The 27,101-nt window shown below is 42.9% G+C and overlaps 1 protein-coding gene across 3 annotated transcripts in view; it reads right to left on the bottom strand.

The window, feature by feature from the left end:
* PMS1 (PMS1 homolog 1, mismatch repair system component) overlaps positions 1-27,101 on the bottom strand; it is a 508,329-nt gene that overhangs the window by 296,742 nt on the left and 184,486 nt on the right. For all 3 annotated transcript variants that reach the window (XM_053698612.1, XM_053698613.1, XM_053698614.1), the window contains exon 5: positions 6,964-7,127. In XM_053698612.1, the coding sequence (XP_053554587.1) occupies positions 6,964-7,127 (164 nt within the window). The remainder of the gene's footprint in view (positions 1-6,963; positions 7,128-27,101) is intronic.

The raw sequence follows: 27,101 nt of genomic DNA, 5'->3' as shown, positions 1-27,101 counted from the left end.
TTCCCTCTTTTTTGGGAACTACGAACAGATTGGAGTAGAACCCCATCCCTAGTTCTCCTAATGGAACAGGATGAATCACTCCCATATTTAACAGGTCTTCTACACAATGTAAGAATGCCTGTCTCTTTATGTGGTCTGAAGACAATTGAGACCTGTGGAACCTCCCCCTTGGGGGAGGCCCCTTGAATTCCAGAAGATAACCTTGGGAGACTATTTCTAGTGCCCAAGGATCCAGAACATCTCTTGCCCAAGCCTGAGCGAAGAGAGAGAGTCTGCCCCCCACCAGATCCGGTCCCGGATCGGGGGCCAACATTTCATGCTGTCTTGGTAGCAGTGGCAGGCTTCTTGGCCTGCTTTCCCTTGTTCCAGCCTTGCATTGGTCTCCAGGCTGGCTTGGCTTGAGAAGTATTACCCTCTTGCTTAGAGGACGTAGCACTTGGGGCTGGTCCGTTTCTACGAAAGGGACGAAAATTAGCTTTATTTTTGGCCTTGAAAGACCTATCCTGAGGAAGGGCGTGGCCCTTACCCCCAGTGATATCAGAGATAATCTCTTTCAAGTCAGGGCCAAACAGCGTTTTCCCCTTGAAAGGAATGTTAAGCAATTTGTTCTTGGAAGACGCATCCGCTGACCAAGATTTCAACCAAAGCGCTCTGCGCGCCACAATAGCAAACCCAGAATTTTTCGCCGCTAACCTAGCCAATTGCAAAGTGGCGTCTAGGGTGAAAGAATTAGCCAATTTGAGAGCACGGATTCTGTCCATAATCTCCTCATAAGGAGGAGAATCACTATCGATCGCCTTTTCTAGCTCATCGAACCAGAAACACGCGGCTGTAGTGACAGGGACAATGCATGAAATTGGTTGTAGAAGGTAACCTTGCTGAACAAACATCTTTTTAAGCAAACCTTCTAATTTTTTATCCATAGGATCTTTGAAAGCACAACTATCTTCTATGGGTATAGTGGTGCGTTTGTTTAAAGTAGAAACCGCCCCCTCGACCTTGGGGACTGTCTGCCATAAGTCCTTTCTGGGGTCGACCATGGGAAACAATTTTTTAAATATGGGGGGAGGGACGAAAGGTATACCGGGCCTTTCCCATTCTTTATTTACAATGTCCGCCACCCGCTTGGGTATAGGAAAAGCTTCTGGGGGCCCCGGGACCTCTAGGAACTTGTCCATTTTACATAGTTTCTCTGGGATGATCAAATTCTCACAATCATCCAGAGTGGATAACACCTCCTTAAGCAGAGCGCGGAGATGTTCCAACTTAAATTTAAATGTAATCACATCGGGTTCAGCTTGTTGAGAAATTTTCCCTGAATCTGAAATTTCTCCCTCAGACAAAACCTCCCTGGCCCCCTCAGACTGGTGTAGGGGCATATCAGAACCATTATCATCAGCGTCCTCATGCTCTTCAGTATCTAAAACAGAGCAGTCGCGCTTACGCTGATAAGTGGGCATTTTGGCTAAAATGTTTTTGATAGAATTATCCATTACAGCCGTTAATTGTTGCATAGTAAGGAGTATTGGCGCGCTAGATGTACTAGGGGCCTCCTGAGTGGGCAAGACTGGTGTAGACGAAGGAGGGAATGATGCAGTACCATGCTTACTCCCCTCACTTGAGGAATCATCTTGGGCATCATTTTCAGTGTCACATAAATCACATCTATTTAAATGAGAAGGAACCTTGGCTTCCCCACATTCAGAACACAGTCTATCTGGTAGTTCAGACATGTTAAACAGGTATAAACTTGATAACAAAGTACAAAAAACGTTTTAAAATAAAACCGTTACTGTCACTTTAAATTTTAAACTGAACACACTTTATTACTGCAATTGCGAAAAAGTATGAAGGAATTGTTCAAAATTCACCAAAATTTCACCACAGTGTCTTAAAGCCTTAAAAGTATTGCACACCAAATTTGGAAGCTTTAACCCTTAAAATAACGGAACCGGAGCCGTTTTTATCTTTAACCCCTTTACAGTCCCTGGTATCTGCTTTGCTGAGACCCAACCAAGCCCAAAGGGGAATACGATACCAAATGACGCCTTCAGAAAGTCTTTTTTATGTATCAGAGCTCCTCACACATGCGACTGCATGTCATGCTTCTCAAAAACAAGTGCGCAATACCGGCGCGAAAATGAGGCTCTGCCTATGATTAGGGAAAGCCCCTAGAGAATAAGGTGTCTAAAACAGTGCCTGCCGATATTATTTTACAAAAATACCCAAATTAAATGATTCCTCAAGGCTAAATATGTTATATATGAATCGATTTAGCCCAGAAAATGTCTACAGTCTTAACAAGCCCTTGTGAAGCCCTTATTTACTATGTAATAAAAATGGCTTACCGGATCCCATAGGGAAAATGACAGCTTCCAGCATTACATCGTCTTGTTAGAATGTGTCATACCTCAAGCAGCAAAAGTCTGCTCACTGTTCCCCCAACTGAAGTTAATTCCTCTCAACAGTCCTGTGTGGAACAGCCATCGATTTTAGTAACGGTTGCTAAAATCATTTTCCTCTTACAAACAGAAATCTTCATCTCTTTTCTGTTTCAGAGTAAATAGTACATACCAGCACTATTTTAAAATAACAAACTCTTGATTGAATAAGAAAAACTACAGTTAAACACTAAAAAACTCTAAGCCATCTCCGTGGAGATGTTGCCTGTACAACGGCAAAGAGAATGACTGGGGTAGGCGGAGCCTAGGAGGGATCATGTGACCAGCTTTGCTGGGCTCTTTGCCATTTCCTGTTGGGGAAGAGAATATCCCACAAGTAAGGATGACGCCGTGGACCGGACACACCTATGTTGGAGAAATATATATATATTTGTATATTTATAACCATTCGATTTTGTATTAACATCGCTAATAAGCAATATCCTATAAACGACTACATATCCCAGAATTCCATCTTAATACTGGCTACAATGACATAGCCGAAACAGGAAATTACATCACCCAGAAGTGACGTAATTGTTACGTAACGATCCATAGATTATATTACTGAATACGGACTAATGATCCAGACCCTTCCGTGACAATGAACACTATACACTATAAGTAATCTATACTATGAAGGTTTGTCACTTTGGTTTTATAATTCTACTATGAGGGAGAATTGGCTCATAATAATATGTTCGATACCGGAAGTGACCTAGTGATAAGAAAGAACGGTCACCATTTTGTTTAAGGGCATCATAGGGATTCCATGATACATGTATTGGCAATTCGAGGCGGGAATCTATGCCCAATCTGATTGGTCATTATAGGCTATTTAAGCCATGTTATAAATAGCAGTTGACATCTTGAAAAAGGCCTGGTTTGGGGCCGAAACGCGTTGATATATATGTTAAAAGTAGTCACTGCTCGAGTCTATCATAGGGTAAGCCTATTTCCAACCAAATTTATATTTTACTTAGCAATATTGCACTATGTGATTTTTGTTTCCACAGGTACCTATTTCACTGGATCTCATTGGATCTCTGACCACCTTTTGGATCCTATTCAAATTTTCACATTTTTATTTTCATTTTTGGTCACTTTCTCATCCTCATTAGGATTATACTTTTCTATTTGTATTAGGATTCTTTCCTATTCATATCAGGATTTCAGCTGGACACACAGGACACAGGACAATCCACTTAGGACATTTGATAAGGATATCACAAACCACTAAGACATTCTTTATCACTTGGGACTTTTTGAACCACTTTTTTATTATTTTTTACACAATTGGTTATGTCTTCTAGCTTCCAAGGGACTAACTTACTCTATTGATTTTATTGTTGATTGTAGACAGTTTTAAAATATATATAGGGTACCCTACTTTATATGTTGTAATAAATGCATTTTTAATCATAGTTTTTAAGTTGTTAATTTGATACTTCAGCCTTGGTTGGCGCTCCCTTTTTTTTATATAATATAGCTATTTTCTTTGAGTTTTTAGGTATCTCACTTTGGGAGCCTGTATCTGTTGAATGTTGGCGCTGTATATATACACATCTTTAAAAGGAAGGCCAAAGTTCACATCCACCTTCGGGTACTGGTTATAAACTTTAAGGCCTGGCTTTTTCTTCGGACGGAGTGTGCTCCTCTATGGGGAGTTTTTATCTCTGTTGGGTCAACAGTAGTGTCCGGATGATTTTTCATTCAGTCCGTGTTTTGATCATACTATGGCTTCATGTCTTGTGGACATGTACCCTGTTCTTATCTGTGCCCTTCCCTTTGAGGGGATAGTTTGTCTTCCTTATGAGCTGGGGTTTCCACTCTCTGGAGGGTCTTTGTCCTGCCCTGTGTGTAGGAGGTTGGATCAGGTAGCTTATTTCGGTAAGGGGCAGCATCTGCTGCTCAGTGGGCTCTGTTCCACCTGTTGGAATTTGATCTCTCTATGTAGAGACTGTCTAAGAGAGCTGTGACAGGTCTTCCTACAGATCTATTGCTCTTTTCTCTGTTCCAGGTCCCAGGGGGTTCTCCTTGGGAGTGCCTTATTTTGGAGGAGCAGATTGGGTTGGCACCCGAGCTCTGTTGGGGTGGGTGAGTCCCCCCTTTTTCTTTCCATTCCCTGGGGGCTTGTGGTTGGGGTCTTTCTGTCCCCCCTGTCTATCAGACATGTCTGTTTCTTGGGGTGGTCCGGTGTTGGAGCAGGATCTGAGATCTGCTGCTCTGCTAAATTCGTCCTCGGAGCATTCGTGGTACGTAAAGCCTCTTGAGGTTTCTCCTTTCTCCATGATTTGTGGGAAGGACTGGCAGCTCTTAGATAGCCTGCAACATTATCTGCTGGTTATTGGATACTTACCAATCTGAAGGATCCTATCTTCAGCTGCTTTCTGCTTGCCCTGCAAGTATTTAAGTTTTAGAGTCATTTTTAGATGACTGCAGCATGCAGTGTTTTTCCTTCAGGTGTTGTTCGTCAGACCTATTTGATCTTGCTGCACGAGGTTTCGTTTCTAAATATTTCGGTATTCTGAGCTACCTTTTTGCGACTTGGGGGACTTTCGTCTTTAGTTGCTTTTAGAGTGCAGTGGCACTGTGTTAGGGGAAGATCCTCTCCATTTCAGATTCCCGGCCTTATCCCGTGGCTTCTGTTTCTGGGGTCTGGGCATTGCCTCCCCTTGTTTCTATGAGACTGGTTGGGTCTCTGTTAGCCTAACCCGGTTTCTCTGTTTTTTTGCTCTGTGTTTGTGCCTTTTTAGTTTTTTTTTTCTGTAGTTCCTCATGCCAGCTGGAAGCTAGCACAGCATACTAATGCACTGTGGCTGCTCTGCACTGTAGCAAACGAGGGTTGCAAGTTCGATCCCTGGCGAGGTCTACTCAGACTTCCTCCTTTCGAGGTTGATAAAATGAGCAGTGCCTTGAGTCCCTTAAGGGGTATAGCCACGCTTTACAAGTACAATCATGTTTTCTCCGTGCCTTGTCTTCTTTGTGTTTTTTCCATTTCTTTAGTAAGGGATGTGTTGTTTGGAGACCGACTGCTGGGCGACGGGGTCTCTTGGAGGCTGTTGACTCAGTCGAGTCTAGTTCCTGTTGTCTCTAGCAAGGCTGTGGACTATCTGCGGGTCAGTGTCCTTGGGCCTTTTCCTTTTTTCAAGGTTCTCGGCTTCAGACGAAGCAAGATTTTGTTGGGTAGGGGTTTTCAGGCCTGGTGCCCTCAGAATGGGCCGCCTCTTGTACCCCCCCCACGTTTTTGCATTCAGTGTCCTCTATAGCTTGGGTATTGTTTTCCCAAAAGTAATGAATGCAGCTGTGGACTCTTTCCATTTATGAAGAAAAACTTAAATTATTCTTAACAGATAATTTTCTTTTCTTCAGATGGAAAGAGTCCACAGCTCCCTGTCCGTATTTTTTTTGTGGGGCGTCTGTTATTTTTGTTCTTTTGGCACCTTTTCACCCTGATATTTCTTCTATTGTTCCTTGTTCCTCGGCAGAATGACTGGGGGATGAAGGAAGTGGGAGGAGTATTTAAGCCTTTGGCTGGGTTGTCTTTGCCTCCTTCTGGTGGCCAGGCTCTGAATTCCCAAAAGTAATTAATGCAGCTGTGGACTCTTTCCATCTGAAGAAAAGAAAATTTACAGGTAAGCATAATTTAAGTTTGTAAAATGCAAAGAATGAAAAGCTTTTGATGTAGTATTCTCATAACAAGCAAATCTCCATTACAAGCACCACAATGAGAAAGCACCAACTATAGCTATATTTTTTCATAACATTACCTTAAAGGGTTGGTAGACACCTTGTAATTACAGGACATTTCTCTTGTCTTGCTACAGAGTAAGATCTTTTTCCCTATTGCAAAATGAATCTCACAGCAATGGCAATTGGGCTTAACAGGTGCATTCCTTTGTCATGTCTCACAGTATTCTCTAAGCACGTTACATCTGCACGTCTCACATTTTTACTGATCTGGTCAAAGTGAAAATTGCACATCAAATATGAAGCAAGTTTGTTTAGAGCACAGAAGGGTTTTTTTTTCCAATCACCCACAGCAGGGTGAATGTAGTAGCTGTCAGAGACTTTGTTAACTTGAGTTCCACAATAAAACCATACTGGCTCTCAGCCATTTTTCAGGAGCCTCAGCTGATTATTAACAAACTAGACTTTTTTGCTTTTGTGACTGTGCAACGCTGATTTAATCCTAGAACTGTCCCAACTCTGTATTTATTATTGCACAATTGTTACAGACTATTATTAAAGCTTTTACTAAGGTGTTCTCAGTATAACGTTAAAAGTACATGAAAGTAAAAATTTACTTTATCAATTTTTTTCTTTTGGAATCCTTTTACGAAAAACATACCTATGTAGGCTCTGGGGTGTGTGCACACACTTGTACACTATAGAGGTTTTGCAACAAAGAATACCAGAAAAAAGGTTTGTAAAACTGTCTGAATCATGAAAGTTTGTTTCTGACTTTACTGCTGTTTAACTGTATGAAATAATTAAAGTGAAATATATTGTATTCAATTACCTTGTTATGTGTAAAAACAATCCTTAGATCTGGTTTGATAATTCCATACGCCATCAACAGGTCCTGGATCTTTTTAATCTCTTCCTTACACTTCTTTGCAGTAGAATAATACTGTTTTCTTACTGGAAGATTCTTGAATAGCTTCACTACCGAGACAGTGGTACCTAAAGTTACGTTAATAAAAAGGTCAAGTCTCAGAAGCAATTTATACAAAGCAGAAGATGTATAAGGTAGTAATATACATGACATATCCCATACAAAGAAGATGCTATAACTATGACCAATATATATTATATATATTATATCAGAGAAGAGCAGAATATATAAAGAGACATAGGCGCAAAATGAAAATGCTGTTTTGTGTTAGAGCAGTTTATTATTGCACTATTGATGTTTATAACAAAGGAGTTAAGCACATAGTTAAAGTGAGGTCCATAGCAGCAATGCACTACTAGGAGCTAGCTGAATACATTGAGTGAGCCAATGACAAGAGGCATATGTGTGCAGCCACCAATCACCAACAAGCTCCAGAAATAGTACATTGCTACTCTTGAGCCTACCTAGATATGTTTCATCAAAATATACCAACATCTCTCTCTATCCATTTGGTTCTTATAGAGCGCGAACTAATCATGCGTGAGGGTCTCAAGGCGGTAAGGGAAAGTGGATAGGAGGAGGGGGGAGAGGGGATGGGCGTTCAATCGAAGAGCCAGGTTTTGAAGTCCTTTCTGAACTTTCTAAGGGAGGTGGATTGTCTGAGGAGCAGCGGGACGGTGTTCCATGTCTTTTCCGCCCGCTGTGGATTTGCTGATACGGGGGATGACTGCGAGTGCTTAGTCGACCGATCAGAGTTTTCTGGAGGGGGTGTAGAAATTTACGCGGTGGTTGATGTATTCGGGTCCGATGTTGTGCAGGGCCTTGAATGCGGGGGTAAGGAGCTTAAAGGTGATTCTTCTTGTTGATGGGGAGCCAGTGAAGGTTCCTTAGGTGTTCGGTGATGTAGCATTGGAGAGGGATGTCGAGGATGTGTCTGGCTGAGGCGTTCTGGATACGTTGGAGACTCTTTTGGAGTTTGATGGTGGAGCCGACGTAGAGTGCGTTGCCGTAGTCCAACCGGCTGCTGACGAGGGCGTGGGTGACTGTTTTCTTGGTTTCGGTAGGGATCCACTTGAAGATTTTTCGTAGCAGGTGGAGAATGTGGAAGCATGTTGAGGTGATGGCATTGATTTGTCGGTCCATGGAGAGTGAGGAGTCCAGGATGAAGCCTAGATTTTGTGCGTGGTCGGTTGGGGTTGGAGGGTGACCTAGTGCCGTGGGCCACCAGGAGTTGTCCCATGCAGATTTATTGGGTCCGAGGAGGAGGACATCGGTTTTGTCGGTTATTAATTTGAGCTGGTTGTCATTCATCCAGACGTCGACTGCTGTCAGGCCTTCAAGGACGTTCTTTTTGGCGGTGGTGGGATCTTGGGTGAGTGAGATGATTAACTGGGTGTCGTCGGCGTAGGAGACGACGTTGAGGTCATGGCGTAGGAAATGATGTTGAGGTTATGGCGTAGGAGACGATGTTGAGGTCGTGGCGTCAGACGATGGCGGCGAGAGGGGCCATGTAGATGTTGAAGAGGGTGGGGCTAGGCGAAGAGCCTTGCGGTACACCGCATTGACTGGCGTGGGTTTGGAGGAGAAGGGCAGGAGTCTGACTTTCTGGGTCCTGCCCGTGAAGAAGGAGGTGATCCATTCCAGGGCTTTGCTTCGGATGCCGGCGTTGTGAGGCGGGTGCGGAGGGTGTTGTGGTCGACAGTGATGAAAGCTGCTGAGATGTCTAGGAGGATGAGGGCGGCGGTTTTGGTCGAGCATGGCGTGGATGTAGTCTGTGGCGGTGAGGAGAGCGGTCTCGGTGCTGTGGTTGCTTCTGAAACCGGATTGGGAGTGGTCCAGGGTGTGGTTGGCCTCAATGTGGTCAATAAGTTGCAAGTTGATGGACTTCTCTATGACTTTGACTTTTGGGAAGGGGAGTAGTGAGATGGGGCAGTAGTTATTCGGGTCCGTGGGGTTTGTCGAGGGTTTCTTTAGCAGGGGTTTCAGTTCTGCGTGCTTCCAGACATCCGGGAAGGTGCCGGTTTTGATGGAGCAGTTGATGCGGCGGAGTTCAGGGGCGATGGTGTCGCTTGCTTTGTTGAATATGTGATGGGGGCATGGGTCAGAGGGTGCGCCGGAGTGGATGATTTCATGATTTTGAGGGTGTTCTCTGTGGTGAGGGGGCTCCAGATAGTCTGTGTGTAGTGTGGGGGCGAATTTGGGAGGAGTTTGGTGATGTGATTGACTGAGATGTGATTGCCTTAGGAGAAGATCTGGTCAAGGGTGTGGCCGGCTGCGTGGGTTGGGTAGTTTACGAGTTGCTTCAGTCCGATGGTTCAGAGGATTTCCAGGAGGGTGGAGGTGTTGTGATCGTTTGGGTTTTCAAGATGGAAGTTGAGGTCACCGAGGAGGATGTAGTCCGTTGAGGCAAGGGCATGGGGTGCGATGTGGTCGGTGATGGAGTCGCAGAAGGCAGGACGAGGTCCGGGAGGTCTGTAGATGAGGGTGCCGCGGAGGGTGATGTTGGGGTTGACCTGCATCTTTAAAGTGTAGGTGTTCTAGACCTGGTGAGTGGTCGTCGAAGCTGGTTGTGACTTGGATGGTGTGTTTGTGGATGATGGTGATGCCTCCTCCAGGTCGGTTGCTGCGGTCTTTGTGGCAGATCTTGTAGCCGTCGGGTATTGCAGTGGCGATGTCCGGCGCTGATGCGGGGTTCAGCCAGGTCTCGGTGAGGAAGGCGACGTCTGGGGAGGTGGAGTCTAGCAGGTTCCAGATTTTGAGGGCGTGCTTGTGGATGGAGCGGGTGTTGAGGAGGATGCAATTGAGGTAATCGCTGCTGTTTTTGGGCAAGTTGGTTGGGTTGTGGTCCGGAGGGAGGGGAAGGAGCAGTTGTGGCAGGTGAACAGTCTGAAGGTGTTGTTCGGGGATGCGTGATAGGAGCCCGTGGAGGGTGCTGGCGTCGTAGTGGCAGCAGTTTCTGGAGCCAAGGTTCATGGAGTTGGGTGCGGTCAGGGCGCGGATGGGTGCTGACGCACAGTGCGCACCATTAAATACAGCATGAAAGGTGGGCGGGCTGGTTAGCTTGCATGTGCTATCTGACTCTGGCAAGTTTTATTTTGACTTTCTTATCCCTTTGAGGAATACAATTTGTATCAAGCTTTAAAGAGGATTCTTTAAGGGTATATGACGCACATAGAGCATATTTATAAAAGGGACATGAAACACAACATTTTTCTTTGATTGGGAGAGAACATACAATTTTAAACAACTTATCAATTTACTTTTATCAAATTTGCTTCATTCTCTTGGTATCCTTAGTTTAAGAAGCAGACTACACAGCTAAAGTGAGGTCCAAAGTAGCAATGCATTACAGGGACCTAGCTTAACACAGTGGTGGGTCAATGACAAGAGGCATATATGTGTAGCTACTGATCACCAGCTAGTTCCCAGTAGTGTATTGCAGCTTTGGACCATACCCGTGTATACATAAAAAATAAATTAAAAAAAAAAGATACCAAGATAATGAAGCTAAAATGATAATAGAAGTAAATTGGTACGTTGTTTAAAACGCTGTCTGAATTGTGAATTTTGCCTTTACTGTTCCTTTAAATAACACAACCAGCATATATACACAAAGAAACTTTATACATTAAAATATACCAAATAAGGCAATCATTAAAAACAATTTTGGACTGGCTGCTAAAGGTGGTTTGTCAAGCCATACACAGAAGAAATTCAGAATACGTTATCCTCTGTATACTAGTCTGCTTGGATGTCAGTATTGAAATCCTTTATAATCAACCCTGCATCCTTTTACTGTGGGGTACAACAGCAGTTTGGGGACAGAGACAAAACGGAAGGAGTATTGTCAGTAAAGAGAAGACGGCATCCTACATAACCACTGACAATTTCTAATTTGTTACTATCTTATGCATACGGAACTTATTATTTCAAGTAATCCCAGCTTGGACTACCAGACTTAAAGGGATACTAAAACCAATTTTGTTATTTCATGATTCAGATATAGCATGCAATTTTAAGCAACTTTCTAATTCACTCCTATTATCATTTTTTCTTTGTTCTCTTGCTTATTTGAAAGCAAGAATGTAAGCTTAGAAGCCGGCCCATTTTTGGTTCAGCACCTGGGTTGCACTTGCTGATTGGTGGCTAAATGTAGCCACCAATCAGCAAGCGCTATCCAGGGTGCTGAATCAAAAATAGGCCGGCTTCTTAGCTTAGATTCTTGCTTTTTCAAATAGAGAGAACAAGAGAACAAAGAAAAATGTTAATAGGAGTAAATTAGAAAGCTGCTTAAAATTTCAGGCTCTATCTGAATCATGAAAGAAAAAGATTCAGGTTTAGTATCCCTTTAAAAAATCAAAAACATTATACTTGTCAGAAACTCAATATGTAAGTTACCCAAAAATTAAGCTTATGGCCCAAGAAGCTCTTGTACATAATCTCCAAAAACAGAATTTATGCTTACCTGATAAATTACTTTCTCCAACGGTGTGTCCGGTCCACGGCGTCATCCTTACTTGTGGGATATTCTCTTCCCCAACAGGAAATGGCAAAGAGTCCCAGCAAAGCTGGTCACATGATCCCTCCTAGGCTCCGCCTACCCCAGTCATTCGACCGACGGACAGGAGGAAATATATATAGGAGAAATCATATGATACCGTGGTGACTGTAGTTAGAGAAAATAATTCATCAGACCTGATTAAAAAAAACCAGGGCGGGCCGTGGACCGGACACACCGTTGGAGAAAGTAATTTATCAGGTAAGCATAAATTCTGTTTTCTCCAACATAGGTGTGTCCGGTCCACGGCGTCATCCTTACTTGTGGGAACCAATACCAAAGCTTTAGGACACGGATGAAGGGAGGGAGCAAATCAGGTCACCTAAACGGAAGGCACCACAGCTTGCAAAACCTTTCTCCCAAAAATAGCCTCCGAAGAAGCAAAAGTATCAAATTTGTAAAATTTGGCAAAAGTGTGCAGTGAAGACCAAGTCGCTGCCTTACATATCTGGTCAACAGAAGCCTCGTTCTTGAAGGCCCATGTGGAAGCCACAGCCCTAGTAGAGTGAGCTGTGATTCTTCCAGGAGGCTGCCGTCCGGCAGTCTCATAAGCCAATCGGATAATGCTTTTAAGCCAAAAGGAAAGAGAGGTAGAAGTCGCTTTTTGACCTCTCCTTTTACCAGAATAAACAACAAACAAGGAAGATGTTTGTCTGAAATCTTTAGTAGCCTCTAAATAGAACTTTAGAGCACGGACTACGTCCAAATTGTGTAACAAACGTTCCTTCTTTGAAACTGGATTCGGACACAAAGAAGGAACAACTATCTCCTGGTTAATATTTTTGTTAGAAACAACTTTAGGAAGAAAACCAGGCTTAGTACGCAAAACCACCTTATCTGCATGGAACACCAGATAAGGAGGAGAACACTGCAGGGCAGATAACTCTGAAACTCTTCTAGCAGAAGAAATTGCAACCAAAAACAAAACTTTCCAAGATAATAACTTAATATCTACGGAATGTAAGGGTTCAAACGGAACCCCTTGAAGAACTGAAAGAACTAGATTTAGACTCCAGGGAGGAGTCAAAGGTCTGTAAACAGGCTTGATCCTAACCAGAGCCTGAACAAATGCTTGAACATCTGGCACAGCTGCCAGTCTTTTGTGAAGTAAAACAGATAAAGCAGAGATCTGTCCCCTCAGAGAACTTGCAGATAATCCTTTCTTCAAACCTTCTTGTAGAAAGGATAGAATCTTAGGAATTTTTATCTTGTTCCAAGGGAATCCTTTAGATTCACACCAATAGATATATTTTTTCCATATTTTATGGTAAATTTTTCTAGTTACAGGCTTTCTAGCCTGAATCAGAGTATCTATTACAGAATCTGAAAACCCACGCTTTGATAAAATTAAGCGTTCAATCTCCAAGCCGTCAGTTGGAGGGAAACCAGATTCGGATGTTCGAATGGACCTTGAACAAGAAGGTCCTGTCTCAAAGGTAGCTTCCATGGTGGAGCCGATGACATATTCACCAGGTCTGCATACCAAGTCCTGCGTGGCCACGCAGGAGCTATCAAGATTACCGAATCCCTCTCCTGATTGATCCTGGCTACCAGCCTGGGAATGAGAGGAAACAGTGGGAATACATAAGCTAGGCTGAAGGTCCAAGGTGCTACTAGTGCGTCTACTAGAGTCGCCTTGGGATCCCTGGATCTGGACCCGTAGCAAGGAACCTTGAAGTTCTGACGAGACGCCATCAGATCCATGTCTGGAATGCCCCATAATTGAGTTATTTGGGCAAAGATTTCCGGATGGAGTTCCCACTCCCCCGGATGGAATGTCTGACGACTCAGAAAATCCGCTTCCCAATTTTCCACTCCTGGGATGTGGATTGCAGACAGGTGGCAGGAGTGATCCTCCGCCCATTGAATTATTTTGGTCACTTCTTCCATCGCCAGGGAACTCCTTGTTCCCCCCTGATGATTGATATATGCAACAGTTGTCATGTTGTCTGATTGAAACCTTATGAATTTGGCCTTTGCTAGTTGAGGCCAAGCTTTGAGAGCATTGAATATCGCTCTCAGTTCCAGAATGTTTATCGGGAGAAGAGATTCTTCCCGAGACCATAGACCCTGAGCTTTCAGGGGTTCCCAGACCGCACCCCAGCCCACCAGGCTGGCGTCGGTTGTGACAATGATCCACTCTGGTCTGCGGAAGCTCATTCCCTGTGACAGATTGTCCAGGGTCAGCCACCAACGGAGTGAATCTCTGGTCTTTTGATCTACTTGAATCGTCTGAGACAAGTCTGTATAATCCCCATTCCACTGTCTGAGCATGCACAGTTGTAATGGTCTTAGATGAATTCGTGCAAAAGGAACTATGTCCATTGCTGCAACCATCAATCCTATTACTTCCATGCACTGCGCTATGGAAGGACGAAGAACAGAATGAAGTACCTGACAAGAGCTTAGAATTTTTGATTTTCTGACCTCTGTCAGAAAAATCCTCATTTCTAAGGAATCTATTATCGTTCCCACCTTCCATCCGTGAGATCTGAGAAAGGCTAGGACGATGTCCGTATGAGCCTTTGCTTTTGACAGAGACGACGCTTGAATCAGGATGTCGTCCAAGTAAGGTACTACTGCAATGCCCCTTGGTCTTAGAACCGCTAGAAGGGACCCTAGTACCTTTGTGAAAATCCTTGGAGCAGTGGCTAATCCGAATGGAAGTGCCACAAACTGATAATGCTTGTCCAGGAAAGCGAACCTTAGGAACTGATGATGTTCCTTGTGGATAGGAATATGTAGGTACGCATCCTTTAAATCCACGGTAGTCATAAATTGATTTTCCTGGATAGTAGGTAGGATCGTTCGAATAGTTTCCATTTTGAACGATGGAACCTTGAGAAATTTGTTTAGGATCTTGAGATCCAAAATTGGTCTGAATGTTCCCTCTTTTTTGGGAACTATGAACAGGTTGGAATAAAAACCCATCCCTTGTTCTCTTATTGGAACTGGATGAATCACTCCCATCTTTAACAGGTCTTCTACACAATGTAAGAATGCCTGTCTCTTTATTTGGTTTGAAGATAATTGAGACCTGTGGAACCTTCCCCTTGGGGGTAGTTCCTTGAATTCCAGGAGATAACCTTGAGAAACTATTTCTAGCGCCCAAGGATCCTGAACATCTCTTGCCCAAGCCTGAGCAAAGAGAGAAAGTCTGCCCCCCACCAGATCCGGTCCCGGATCGGGGGTCATCCCTTCATGCTGTTTTGGTAGCAGTGGTAGGCTTCTTGGCCTGCTTACCCTTGTTCCAGCCTTGCATTGGTCTCCAGGCTGGTTTGGGTTGTGAAGTATTACCCTCTTGCTTAGAGGATGTAGAGTTAGAGGCTGGTCCGTTTCTGCGAAAGGGACGAAAATTAGGCTTATTTTTAGCCTTAAAAGATCTATCCTGTGGGAGGGCGTGGCCCTTTCCCCCGGTGATGTCTGAAATAATCTCTTTCAAATCAGGTCCAAATAGTGTTTTACCCTTGAAAGGGATGTTAAGCAATTTTGTCTTGGAAGACACATCCGCTGACCAAGACTTTAGCCAAAGCGCTCTGCGCGCCACGATAGCAAACCCTGAATTTTTCGCCGCTAATCTAGCTAATTGCAAAGCGGCATCTAAAATAAAAGAGTTAGCCAATTTAAGTGCTTGAACTCTGTCCATAACCTCCTCATACGAAGATTCTTTATTGAGCGACTTTTCTAGTTCCTTGAACCAGAAACACGCTGCCGTAGTGACAGGAACAATGCATGAAATTGGTTGTAGAAGGTAACCTTGCTGAACAAACATCTTTTTAAGCAAACCCTCTAATTTTTTATCCATAGGATCTTTGAAAGCACAACTATCTTCGATAGGAATAGTAGTGCGTTTGTTTAGAGTAGAAACCGCCCCCTCGACCTTGGGGACTGTCTGCCATAAGTCCTTTCTGGGGTCGACTATAGGAAATAATTTCTTAAATATAGGGGGGGAAACGTCCTCTTGCTCTTCAGTGTTTAAAACAGAGCAATCGCGCTTTCTCTGATAAGTAGGCATTTTGGATAAAATGTTTGCTATAGAGTTATGCATTACAGCCGTTAATTGTTGCATGGTAATAAGAATTGGCGCACTAGATGTACTAGGGGCCTCTTGTGTGGGCAAAACTGGTGTAGACACAGAAGGGGATGATGTAGTATCATGTTTACTCCCCTCATTTGAGGAATCATCTTGGGCAATATCATTATCTGTGGCATCGTTGTCCCTACTTTGTTTGGACACTATGGCACAATTATCACATAAATTTAAATGGGGAGACACCTTGGTTTTCATACATATAGAACATAGCTTATCTGATGGTACAGACATGTTAAACAGGCTTAAACTTGTCAACAAAGCACAAAAAACTTTTAAAATAAAACCGTTACTGTCACTTTAAATTTCAAACTGAAAACACTTTATTACTGAATATGTGAAAAAGTATGAAGAAATTGTTCAAAATTCACCAAAATTTCACCACAGTGTCTTAAAGCCTTAAAAGTATTGCACACCAAATTTCAGAGCTTTAACCCTTAAATTAACGGAACCGGAGCCGTTTTTACATTTAACCCCTATACAGTCCCAGCTATATGCTTTGCTGAGACCCAACCAAGCCCAGAGGGGAATACGATACCAAATGACGCCTTCTATAAGCTTTTTCAGTGATTCTTAGCTCCACACACATGCGTCTGCATGCCTTGCTCTCCAAAAACAACTGCGCATTAGTGGCGCGAAAATGAGGCTCTGTCTATAACTAGAAAAGGCCCCCATCTGAAAAAGGTGTCCAACACAGTGCCTGCCGTTTTTCTAAACAATCCCCAAGATTATAATAACCATTAAGAGTTAGAATCTGCAAAATATGCTTAGCAAAGCAATCGTTTTAGCCCAGAAAAATGTCTACCAGTTTTTTAAGCCCTTATGAAGCCCTTTATTCTTTTACTTAACTAAGAAAATGGCTTACCGGTCCCCATAAGGGGAAATGACAGCCTTCCAGCATTACATAGTCTTGTTAGAAATATGGCCAGTCATACCTTAAGCAGAAAAGTCTGCCAACTGTTTCCCCCAACTGAAGTTACTTCATCTCAACAGTCCTGTGTGGAAACAGCAATCGATTTTAGTAACGTCTGCTAAAATCATCTTCCTCTTACAAACAGAAATCTTCATCTCTTTTCTGTTTCAGAGTAAATAGTACATACCAGCACTATTTTAAAATAACAAACATTTGATTGAAGAATAAAAACTACATTTAAACACCAAAAAACTCTTAACCATCTCCGTGGAGATGTTGCCTGTGCAACGGCAAAGAGAATGACTGGGGTAGGCGGAGCCTAGGAGGGATCATGTGACCAGCTTTGCTGGGACTCTTTGCCATTTCCTGTTGGGGAAGAGAATATCCCACAAGTAAGGATGACGCCGTGGACCGGACACACCTATGTTGGAGAAATAAACTACTCAGAATGTCTTGCCTATTAAAAGGAAGTGTATTATCAATGGACATGCTCGAATGTCTCTTTTGTCTTCACAGCTGTAATAACGTATTCATCTTTCCCGCATAAAGCTCATGACAAATCTTAAACATTTTCAAAAGAAAATGATTTCCCCTGATTTTCCCTAAATCTAGCATTAAAACATAAAACAAGCAGTGTTTTTAAGCACTGAAATATTTTTATTTTCTGTGGTTTTTCTTTCACAATTTTTTATCATAAGTATTTTTTCTAACTTTTAGTATTTTTTCCCTGTAATTTAAGGGGTCCCTTGTGTGTCTAGAGACATAAAAAAAGTGAAATCTAACTGGAGCAAATATAAAATGATGTATTATACATATACAAGTACTTTTTCTGCACTACTGTCTGGTTCTATTTCATCCACTGCTTACAATAGTGCTTTGGCGAAGATTTGCAGCAACAATACAATTGTGTTTATATGGTCGCTTGCTTTTTGAATAGCATTACAAGCCAATAGGGCTGCCTGAAGCATAAAATATGGCAGCAGTGTATATTTTCTGCAAATATTTGATGTATCAGCCAAAAAGCTGCATATATCAGTCAGATTGTTTAGTTTTGAATACTGCCTCACAATTTTGAGACACGTTTTGACACAAATTTGCTGGTTTGCTCGATTTTGAATAAGGGTCTTAATATTTTCCACTGTTAGATTTAATTTTTATTATAGTAAATAAACATTTACAATATATTCTATTAAGTAAAAGACCTTTTTTTTTATAAGGGGGGGCTGTTTTTGTCCCATATTATGGACTTACCTGAATATATGACATAAGAGCAATTATTTATTTTTAAAAATTCAGCTTTATAAAAAAAAAACAAAAAAAAAAATAATTAGCAATAAAAGGGTATAATATCCACTGCAAACTATATATAGTCAAAATATATAAACCAATCACTGGCCTATTTTTTATCAAAAGAAAGTAAACACAAAGTAAAAGTATTATTTTTTTTACATATTTGTCCAACAGCTTATTGTAAATAAAGTCTTGTGTCTTGGTGTTACTGTAAATGAACATAGTAATATACATTATCCAATATATAAACTAAAGATTTAAGTGATGGTTGATTAGTAGAGGATTGACATATTTATTTAGGAGCTAGTGAGAGAAACCAACATCACATTTTTTAGGGGACAGTCAATATAGTTTGTACACAAATAAGTAAAGAATAACCTAAAAAGTCAATCAGAAGCAAAATTATGCAAGCTGTGGCTTCCTGGCTCCCGAGTTTGATTAAAACTTGTCAGAAATCTCAATGTGTTTACCCAGTGTTGTCATTCCAAAAGGACACAGAGACTATGTGAAACATTTTGATGTTTCAAATGGAACCTGAAGATTGGTGTATATGCACTGGCTCTAGAAAGTCTTCACAAAAGAAAACCTGATTTATGTGGTGAGAGAACATGATCCTTTACTCCTGAGAATTAGTCTTCCTGGCAACTAGTGGGAGGCAACTAGATAGTACTGCCTGAAGGATTATCTACCAAAGGCTGCTTTGAAATAACAAAAAAAAAAAAATATCCAAAAATGAACAAGATGACAAGATAGTTCTCTAGCAATGGTCAACAAAAGGTTCATTCTTAAAAAAAAATAAAAAAATATTAAGCAAGTGACCTAGAAAAAAGGGTAGTAATCCTTTTAGGAGGAGGCTGGCACACCTACAAAAAAGCAAATTAATCAAAATAAAATAAAACCAAAAAGCCAAAGAGACAGACATAGCTAACTTGTCCTTTTCAAGAACTATAATATAAAAAAAAATAAACTAGTAGATTGTCTGAAAAACTACATAAGCCTGCAGATAAAAACAAGCACTGACAACATCCAAATTATGAAAAAGTGTCTCCATAGAAAACTTAGGACAAAAAGAAGGAACAACCATTATTATTATTATCGGTTATTTGTAGAGCGCCAACAGAATCTGCAGCGCTATAAACAAATGCGGAGTGCAACAAAACAATTATAGGGATCAAATGGGTAGAGGGTCCTGCCAAGAGTTGCACTGTTGTAGTCAGCTCTTAAGAAGGTGATCTACGAACAGCTGGACTCTTAGGCATACATGCTAAAGGGTTTCAAGGGATAGCAATGGAGGAGAGGAACTGGTATAAAGAAAGTTTAGTGTAGGTTGTATGCATCCCTGAACAGTAGAGTTTTTAGGGAGCGCTTGAAGCTTTCAAAAGTAGGGGAGAGTCTTGTGGAGCGAGGCAGAGAGTTCCACAAGATGGGAGCCAGTCTGGAGAAGTCCTGTAAACGGGAGTGTGATGAGGTAACAAGAGAGGAGGAGAGTAGGAGGCCATGAGCAGAGTGAAGGGGACGGGAGGTAGAGTATCTGGAGACAAGTTCTGAGATATAGGGGGGAGCAGTGCAGTTGAGGGCTTTGTATGTCAGAGTGAGAATTTTGTGTTTAATCCTAGAGGCAAGAGGAAGCCAGTGAAGGGATTGGCAGAGAGGTGCAGCAGATGAAGAGCGACGTGTAAGGAAGATGAGCCTGGCAGAGGCATTCATTATGGATTGTAAAGGAGCTAGGCGGCTGGTGGGGAGACCAGTGAGGACAGAGTTGCAGTAATCGAGACGGGAAAGGATGAGTGAGTGAATTAAAATCTTAGTTGTGTCTTGTGTAAGGAAATGTCTAATTTTAGCAATGTTTTTAAGGTGAAAGCGGCAGGCTTTAGCCAAGGACTGAATGTGAGGAGTGAAAGAAAAATCTGAGTAAAGTGTGACCCCGAGACATCGGGCATGCAGGGTAGGGGTAATGATGGAGTTGTCAACAGTTATAGAGAGATTAGGGGTGGAGATTTTGGAAGAAGGGGGGAAAATAAGGAGCTCAGTTTTGGAGAGATTTAGCTTGAGGTAGTGAGAGGACATCCAGTTAGAGATGTGAGAAAGACAGTTAGTGACACGGGTTAGCAAGGAAGGAGATAGGTCTGGTGCAGAGAAGTAGATTTGGGTTTCGTCGGCATACAAATGATATTGGAAACCGTGGGACTTTATTAGAGAACCTAGTGATGATGTGTAGATTGAGAAGAGAAAGGGACCGAGGACAGAGCCTTGCGGTACTCCGACAGAAAGTGGTGATGGGGCAGAGGAGGCCCCAGAGAAGGCTACACTAAAAGGTACGATTTGACAGGTAGGAAGAGAGCCACAAGAGGGCTGTGTCACAGATGCCGAAGGATTGGAGGGTTTGGAGCAAAAGAGGGTGGTCAACAGTATCAAAGGCTGCGGACAGATCAAGGAGGATAAGCAGAGAGAAGTGGCCTTTTGAGTTTGTTGTAAGTAGGCCGTTGGTAACCTTAACAATTGCTGTCTCTGTGGAGTTAAAGGGATAGGCATGCATATACTAGTTTTTCAAGAAGCTTTGAGGCAAGAGGGAGGAGGGAAATAGGGCGGAAGTTGGATGGAGAGGTTGGATCAAGGGAAGGTTTTTTGAGGATAGGTGTGACCATTGCATGTTTCAGAGATGAAGGAAATATGCTGGTGCTGAGGGAGAGGCTGAAAATATGTGTGAGTATAGAGGTAAGGGTAGAAGAGAGGGAGGGGAGTAGCTGAGAGGAGATAGGGTCAAGGGGACAGGTAGTGAGGAGAGAGCTCAGTATAAGTGCCAAAACTTCTTCCTCAGTAACAGGGGGGAAAGAGCTAAGTTTATGGCTACGTGAGTTGTGGTTTATTTAGAGCTTTTGAGGGGGTGAGAGAATGGAACTATGTTGAGAGCTGATTTAATTTCTGATGGAGTGGATTTTGTTATTGAAGTGGCTGGCAAAGTCTTGAACTGACAGAGAAGTTGTATTAGGAGGTGGCGGTGGGTGGAGAAGAGTATTGAAAGTGGAGAACAGACGTTTTGGTTTTGAAGAAAGATTAGAGATAAGAGTAGAGAAGTAATGTTGCTTATAGAAATTAAGGGCAGAATAGTAGGATTTTAAGATGAATTTGTAATGAAGAAAATCGGCTGAACTCCAAGATTTTCTCCAGTGCCACTCAGTAGTACGGAACATATGCATAGGTACCATTTCCAACTTATATCATCCAAAGACACCACTTTAGGGGGAAAAAAAATCAAACTAGTCCACAAAAACTGACTTTTAACTGATGAAAAAAAATAACAAGATCAGTAGAGACACAAGAAAGAACAGAAAACTCAAACTCAAAAATGTCAAAAGAAACAAAAAACAGTTCAAGACAAAAAACACATATGCAAAGGCTCAAAAATAAAAGGAGCCTGCAAAAACATAAATTATGTTTACCTGATCATTTTCTTTTCTTCAGATGGAAAGAATCCACAGCTGCATTCATTACTTTTGGGAAATTCAGAACCTGGCCACCAGGAGGGAAAAGGAACAGTAGAAGAAATATCATGGTGAAAAGGTGCCAGAAGAAAAAATAACAGATGCCCCACAGAAGAATACGGGAGAGGAGCTGTGGACTCTTTCCATCTGAAGAAAAGAAAATTATCAGGTAGGCATAATTTAAGTTTTTCTTCATAAATGGGAAGAGTCCACAGCTGCAGTCATTACTTTTGGGAAAACAATATCCAAGCTATAGAGGACACTGAATGCAAAAACGGGAGTGTACAAGAGGCGGCCCATTCTGAGGGCACCAGGTCTGAAAAACCCCTGCCCAACAACATCCCTCTTCGTCCGAAGCCGAGAACAACCTTGAAATAGAAAGGAAAAGGCCCAAGGACCCAGATAGTCCATAAGCCTTGCTAGAGACCGCAGAAACTAGACTCGACTGAGTCAACAGCCTCCAGGAGACACCGCCACCTAGCAGTCGGTCTCCAAACAACACACCCCTTACTAAAGAAAGGAATAAGCTACCGTATTCTTCCACAAACAAGAGAAGACACAGAGAAAACATGAATGTTCTTGTAAAGCGTGGCTAATCCCCCTTAAGGGGCTCAAGGCGCTGCTCATCCTATCAACCTCGAAAGGAGGAAGGCTGAGTAGACCTCGCCGGGGATCGAACTTGCAACCCTCAGTTTGCTACATTGCAGAGTAGCCACAGTGCATTAGTATGTTGGGCTAGCTATCCAGCCTAGCATATGGAACTTCAGTCCAACAGAGACCCACCAGTCTCATAGAAACAAGGGGAGGCAACGCCCAGACTCCAGAAATACAGAAACCATGGGGTAAGGCCGGGAGTCTGAAACAGAGAGGATCTTCCCCTAACACAGTGCAACCGCATTTTAAAAGCAAATGAAGACGAAGGTCCCCAAGTTGCAAAAAGGTAGCTCAGAATACCGAAATATTCAAAAATGAAACCTCGTGCAGCAAGCTCAGGTAGGTCTGACGAACATCACCTGAAGCAAAAACACTGCACGCCGCAGTCATGTAAAAATAACTCTGAAACTTAATTCCTTGCAGGGCAAGCAGAAGCAGCTGAATATAGGATCCTTCAGATTGCTAAGTATCCACTAACCAGTGGATAACGTTGCAGGCTATCTAAGAGCCGCTGGTCCTTCCCACAATCCTTGAACATGGAGAAAGGAGAAACCTTAAGAGGCTTACCGTACCTCGAATGCTCAGAGGACTAATTCAGCAGAGCAACAGATCTCAAATCCTGCTCCAACACCGGAAATGATAAGAAAAAGGGGGGACTCACCCACTCCAACAGAGCTCGGGTGCCAACCCAATCCGCTCCTCCAAAATAAGGCACTCCCAAGGAGAACCCCCTGGGATCTGGAACAGAGAAAAGAGCAATAGATTGGTAGGAAGACCTGTCACAGCTCTCTAAGACAGTCTCTACGTAGAGAGATCAAATTCCAAAAGGTGGGACAGAGCCCACAGAGCAGCAGATGCTGCCCCTTACAGAAATAAGCCACCTGATCCAACTTCCTACACACAGGGCAGGACAAAAACCTTACAGAGAGAGGAAACCCCAGCTCATAAGGAAGACCAACTAACCCCTCAAAAAGGGAAGGGCACAGATAAGAACAGCGTACATGTCTACAAGACATGAAGCCATAGTATGATCAAAACACGGACTGAATGAAAAAAACATAATTTATGCTTACCTGATAAATTTATTTCTCTTGTAGTGTATCCAGTCCACGGATCATCCATTACTTGTGGGATATTCTCCTTCCCAACAGGAAGTTGCAAGAGGATCACCCACAGCAGAGCTGCTATATAGCTCCTCCCCTCACTGCCATATCCAGTCATTCGACCGACAGAAGACGAGAGAGGAGAAACCATAGGGTGCAGTGGTGACTATAGTTTACAGGGAGTGCAGAATTATTAGGCAAGTTGTATTTTTGAGGATTAATTTTATTATTGAACAACAACCATGTTCTCAATGAACCCAAAAAAACTCATTAATATCAAAGCTGACTATTTTTGGAAGTAGTTTTTAGTTTGTTTTTAGTTTTAGCTATTTTAGGGGGATATCTGTGTGTGCAGGTGACTATTACTGTGCATAATTATTAGGCAACTTAACAAAAAACAAATATATACCCATTTCAATTATTTATTTTTACCAGTGAAACCAATATAACATCTCAACATTCACAAATATACATTTCTGACATTCAAAAACAAAACAAAATCAAATCAGTGACCAATATAGCCACCTTTCTTTGCAAGGACACTCAAAAGCCTGTCATCCATGGATTCTGTCAGTGTTTTGATCTGTTCACCATCAACATTGCGTGCAGCAGCAACCACAGCCTCCCAAACACTGTTCAGAGAGGTGTACTGTTTTCCCTCCTTGTAAATCTCACATTTGATGATGGACCACAGGTTCTCAATGGGGTTCAGATCAGGTGAACAAGGAGGCCATGTCATTAGATTTTCTTCTTTTATACCCTTTCTTGCCAGCCACGCTGTGGAGTACATGGACGCGTGTGATGGAGCATTGTCCTGCATTAAAATCATGTTTTTCTTGAAGGATGCAGACTTCTTCCTGTACCACTGCTTGAAGAAGGTGTCTTCCAGAAACTGGCAGTAGGACTGGGAGTTGAGCTTGACTCCATCCTCAACCCAAAAAGACCCCACAAGCTCATCTTTGATGATACCAGCCCAAACCAGTACTCCACCTCCACCTTGCTGGCGTCTGAGTCGGACTGGAGCTCTCTGCCCTTTACCAATCCAGCCACGGGCCCATCCATCTGGCCCATCAAGACTCACTCTCATTTCATCAGTCCATAAAACCTTAGAAAAATCAGTCTTGAGATATTTCTTGGCCCAGTCTTGACGTTTCAGCTTGTGTGTCTTGTTCAGTGGTGGTCGTCTTTCAGCCTTTCTTACCTTGGCCATGTCTCTGAGTATTGCACACCTTGTGCTTTTGGGCACTCCAGTGATGTTGCAGCTCTGAAATATGGCCAAACTGGTGGCAAGTGGCATCTTGGCAGATGCACGCTTGACTTTTCTCAGTTCATGGGCAGTTATTTTGCGCCTTGGTTTTTCCACATGCTTCTTGCGACCCTGTTGACTATTTTGAATGAAACGCTTGATTGTTCGATGATCACGCTTCAGAAGCTTTGCAATTTTAAGAGTGCTGCATCCCTCTGCAAGATATCTCACTATTTTTGACTTTTCTGAGCCTGTCAAGTCCTTCTTTTGACCCATTTTGCCAAAGGAAAGGAAGTTGCCTAATAATTATGCACACCTGATATAGGGTGTTGATGTCATTAGACCACACCCCTTCTCAGTACAGAGATGCACATCACCTAATATGCTTAATTGGTAGTAGGCTTTCGAGCCTATACAGCTTGGAGTAAGACAACATGGATGATGTGGTCAAAATACTCATTTGCCTAATAATTCTGCACTCCCTGTAATAAAAATTTAGACCTGCCTTAAAAGGACAGGGCAGGCCGTGGACTGGATACACTACAAGAGAAATAAATTTATCAGGTAAGCATAAATTATGTTTTCTCTTGTTAAGTGTATCCAGTCCACGGATCATCCATTACTTGTGGGATACCAATACCAAAGCTAAAGTACACGGATGATGGGAGGGACAAGGCAGGAACTTAAACAGAAGGAACCACTGCCTGTAGAACCTTTCTCCCAAAAACAGCCTCCGAAGAAGCAAAAGTGTCAAATTTGTAAAATTTTGAAAAGGTGTGAAGCGAAGACCAAGTCGCAGCCTTGCAAATCTGTTCAACAGAGGCCTCATTTTTAAAGGCCCAGGTGGAAGCCACAGCTCTAGTAGAATGAGCTGTAATCCTTTCAGGGGGCTGCTGTCCAGCAGTCTCATAGGCTAAGCGTATTATGCTCCGAAGCCAAAAGGAGAGAGAGGTTGCCGAAGCTTTTTGACCTCTCCTCTGTCCAGAGTAAACGACAAACAGGGCAGATGTTTGACGAAAATCTTTAGTGGCCTGTAAGTAAAACTTCAAGGCACGGACTACGTCCAGATTATGCAAAAGACGTTCCTTCTTTGAAGAAGGATTAGGACACAATGATAGAACAACAATCTCTTCATTGATATTCCTGTTAGAAACCACCTTAGGTAAAAACCCAGGTTTGGTACGCAGAACTACCTTGTCTGAATGAAAAATCAGATAAGGAGAATCACAATGTAAGGCAGATAACTCAGAGACTCTTCGAGCCGAGGAAATAGCCATCAAAAACAGAACTTTCCAAGATAAAAGTTTAATATCAATGGAATGAAGGGGTTCAAACGGAACTCCCTGAAGAACTTTAAGAACCAAGTTTAAGCTCCACGGGGGAGCAACACTTTTAAACACAGGCTTAATCCTAACCAAAGCCTGACAAAATGCCTGGACGTCTGGAACTTCTGCCAGACGCTTGTGCAAAAGAATAGATAGAGCAGAGATCTGTCCTTTTAAAGAGCTAGCTGATAAGCCTTTGTCCAAACCCTCTTGGAGAAAGGACAATATCCTAGGAATCCTAACCTTACTCCATGAGTAACTCTTGGATTCACACCAATAAAGATAATTACGCCATATCTTATGGTAGATTTTCCTGGTGACAGGCTTCCGAGCCTGTATTAAGGTATCAATGACTGACTCGGAGAAGCCACGCCTTGATAGAATCAAGCGTTCAATCTCCATGCAGTCAGTCTCAGAGAAATTAGATTTGGATGATTGAAAGGACCTTGTATTAGAAGGTCCTGCCTCAGAGGCAGAGACCATGGTGGAAGAGATGACATGTCCACTAGGTCTGCATACCAGGTCCTGCGTGGCCACGCAGGCGCTATCAGAATCACTGATGCTCTCTCCTGTTTGATTTTGGCAATCAGTCGAGGGAGCAGAGGAAACGTTGGAAACACATAGGCCAGGTTGAAGAACCAAGGAGCTGCTAGAGCATCTATCAGGGTTGCTCCCGGGTCCCTGGACCTGGATCCGTAACAAGGAAGCTTGGCGTTCTGGCGAGACGCCATGAGATCCAGTTCTGGTTTGCCCCAACGATGGACCAGTTGAGCAAACACCTCCGGATGGAGTTCCCACTCCCCGGATGAAAAGCCTGACGACTTAGAAAATCCGCCTCCCAGTTCTCTACGCCTGGGATGTGGATCGCTGACAGTTGGCAAGAGTGAGACTCTGCCCAGCGAATTATCTTTGAGACTTCTAACATCGCTAGGGAACTCCTGGTTCCCCCTTGATGGTTGATGTAAGCCACAGTCGTGATGTTGTCCGACTGAAATCTGATGAACCTCAGTGTTGCTAACTGAGGCCAAGCTAGAAGAGCCTTGAATATTGCTCTTAACTCCAGAATATTTATTGGGAGGAGTTTCTCCTCCTGAGTCCACGATCCCTGAGCCTTCAGGGAGTTCCAGACTGCGCCCCAACCTAGAAGGCTGGCATCTGTTGTTACAATCGTCCAATCTGGCCTGCGAAAGGTCATACCCTTGGACAGATGGACCCGAGAAAGCCACCAGAGAAGAGAATCTCTGGTCTCTTGATCCAGATTTAGTAGAGGGGACAAATCTGAGTAATCCCCATTCCACTGACTTAGCATGCATAATTGCAGCGGTCTGAGATGCAGGCGCGCAAATGGCACTATGTCCATTGCCGCTACCATTAAGCCGAT

This window comes from Bombina bombina, chromosome 1 (assembly GCF_027579735.1).
Source record: "Bombina bombina isolate aBomBom1 chromosome 1, aBomBom1.pri, whole genome shotgun sequence".
NCBI lineage: Eukaryota > Metazoa > Chordata > Amphibia > Anura > Bombinatoridae > Bombina > Bombina bombina.
The sequence above is the reverse complement of the archived record's forward strand: the minus strand, read 5'-3'. Positions and strand labels throughout refer to the sequence as shown.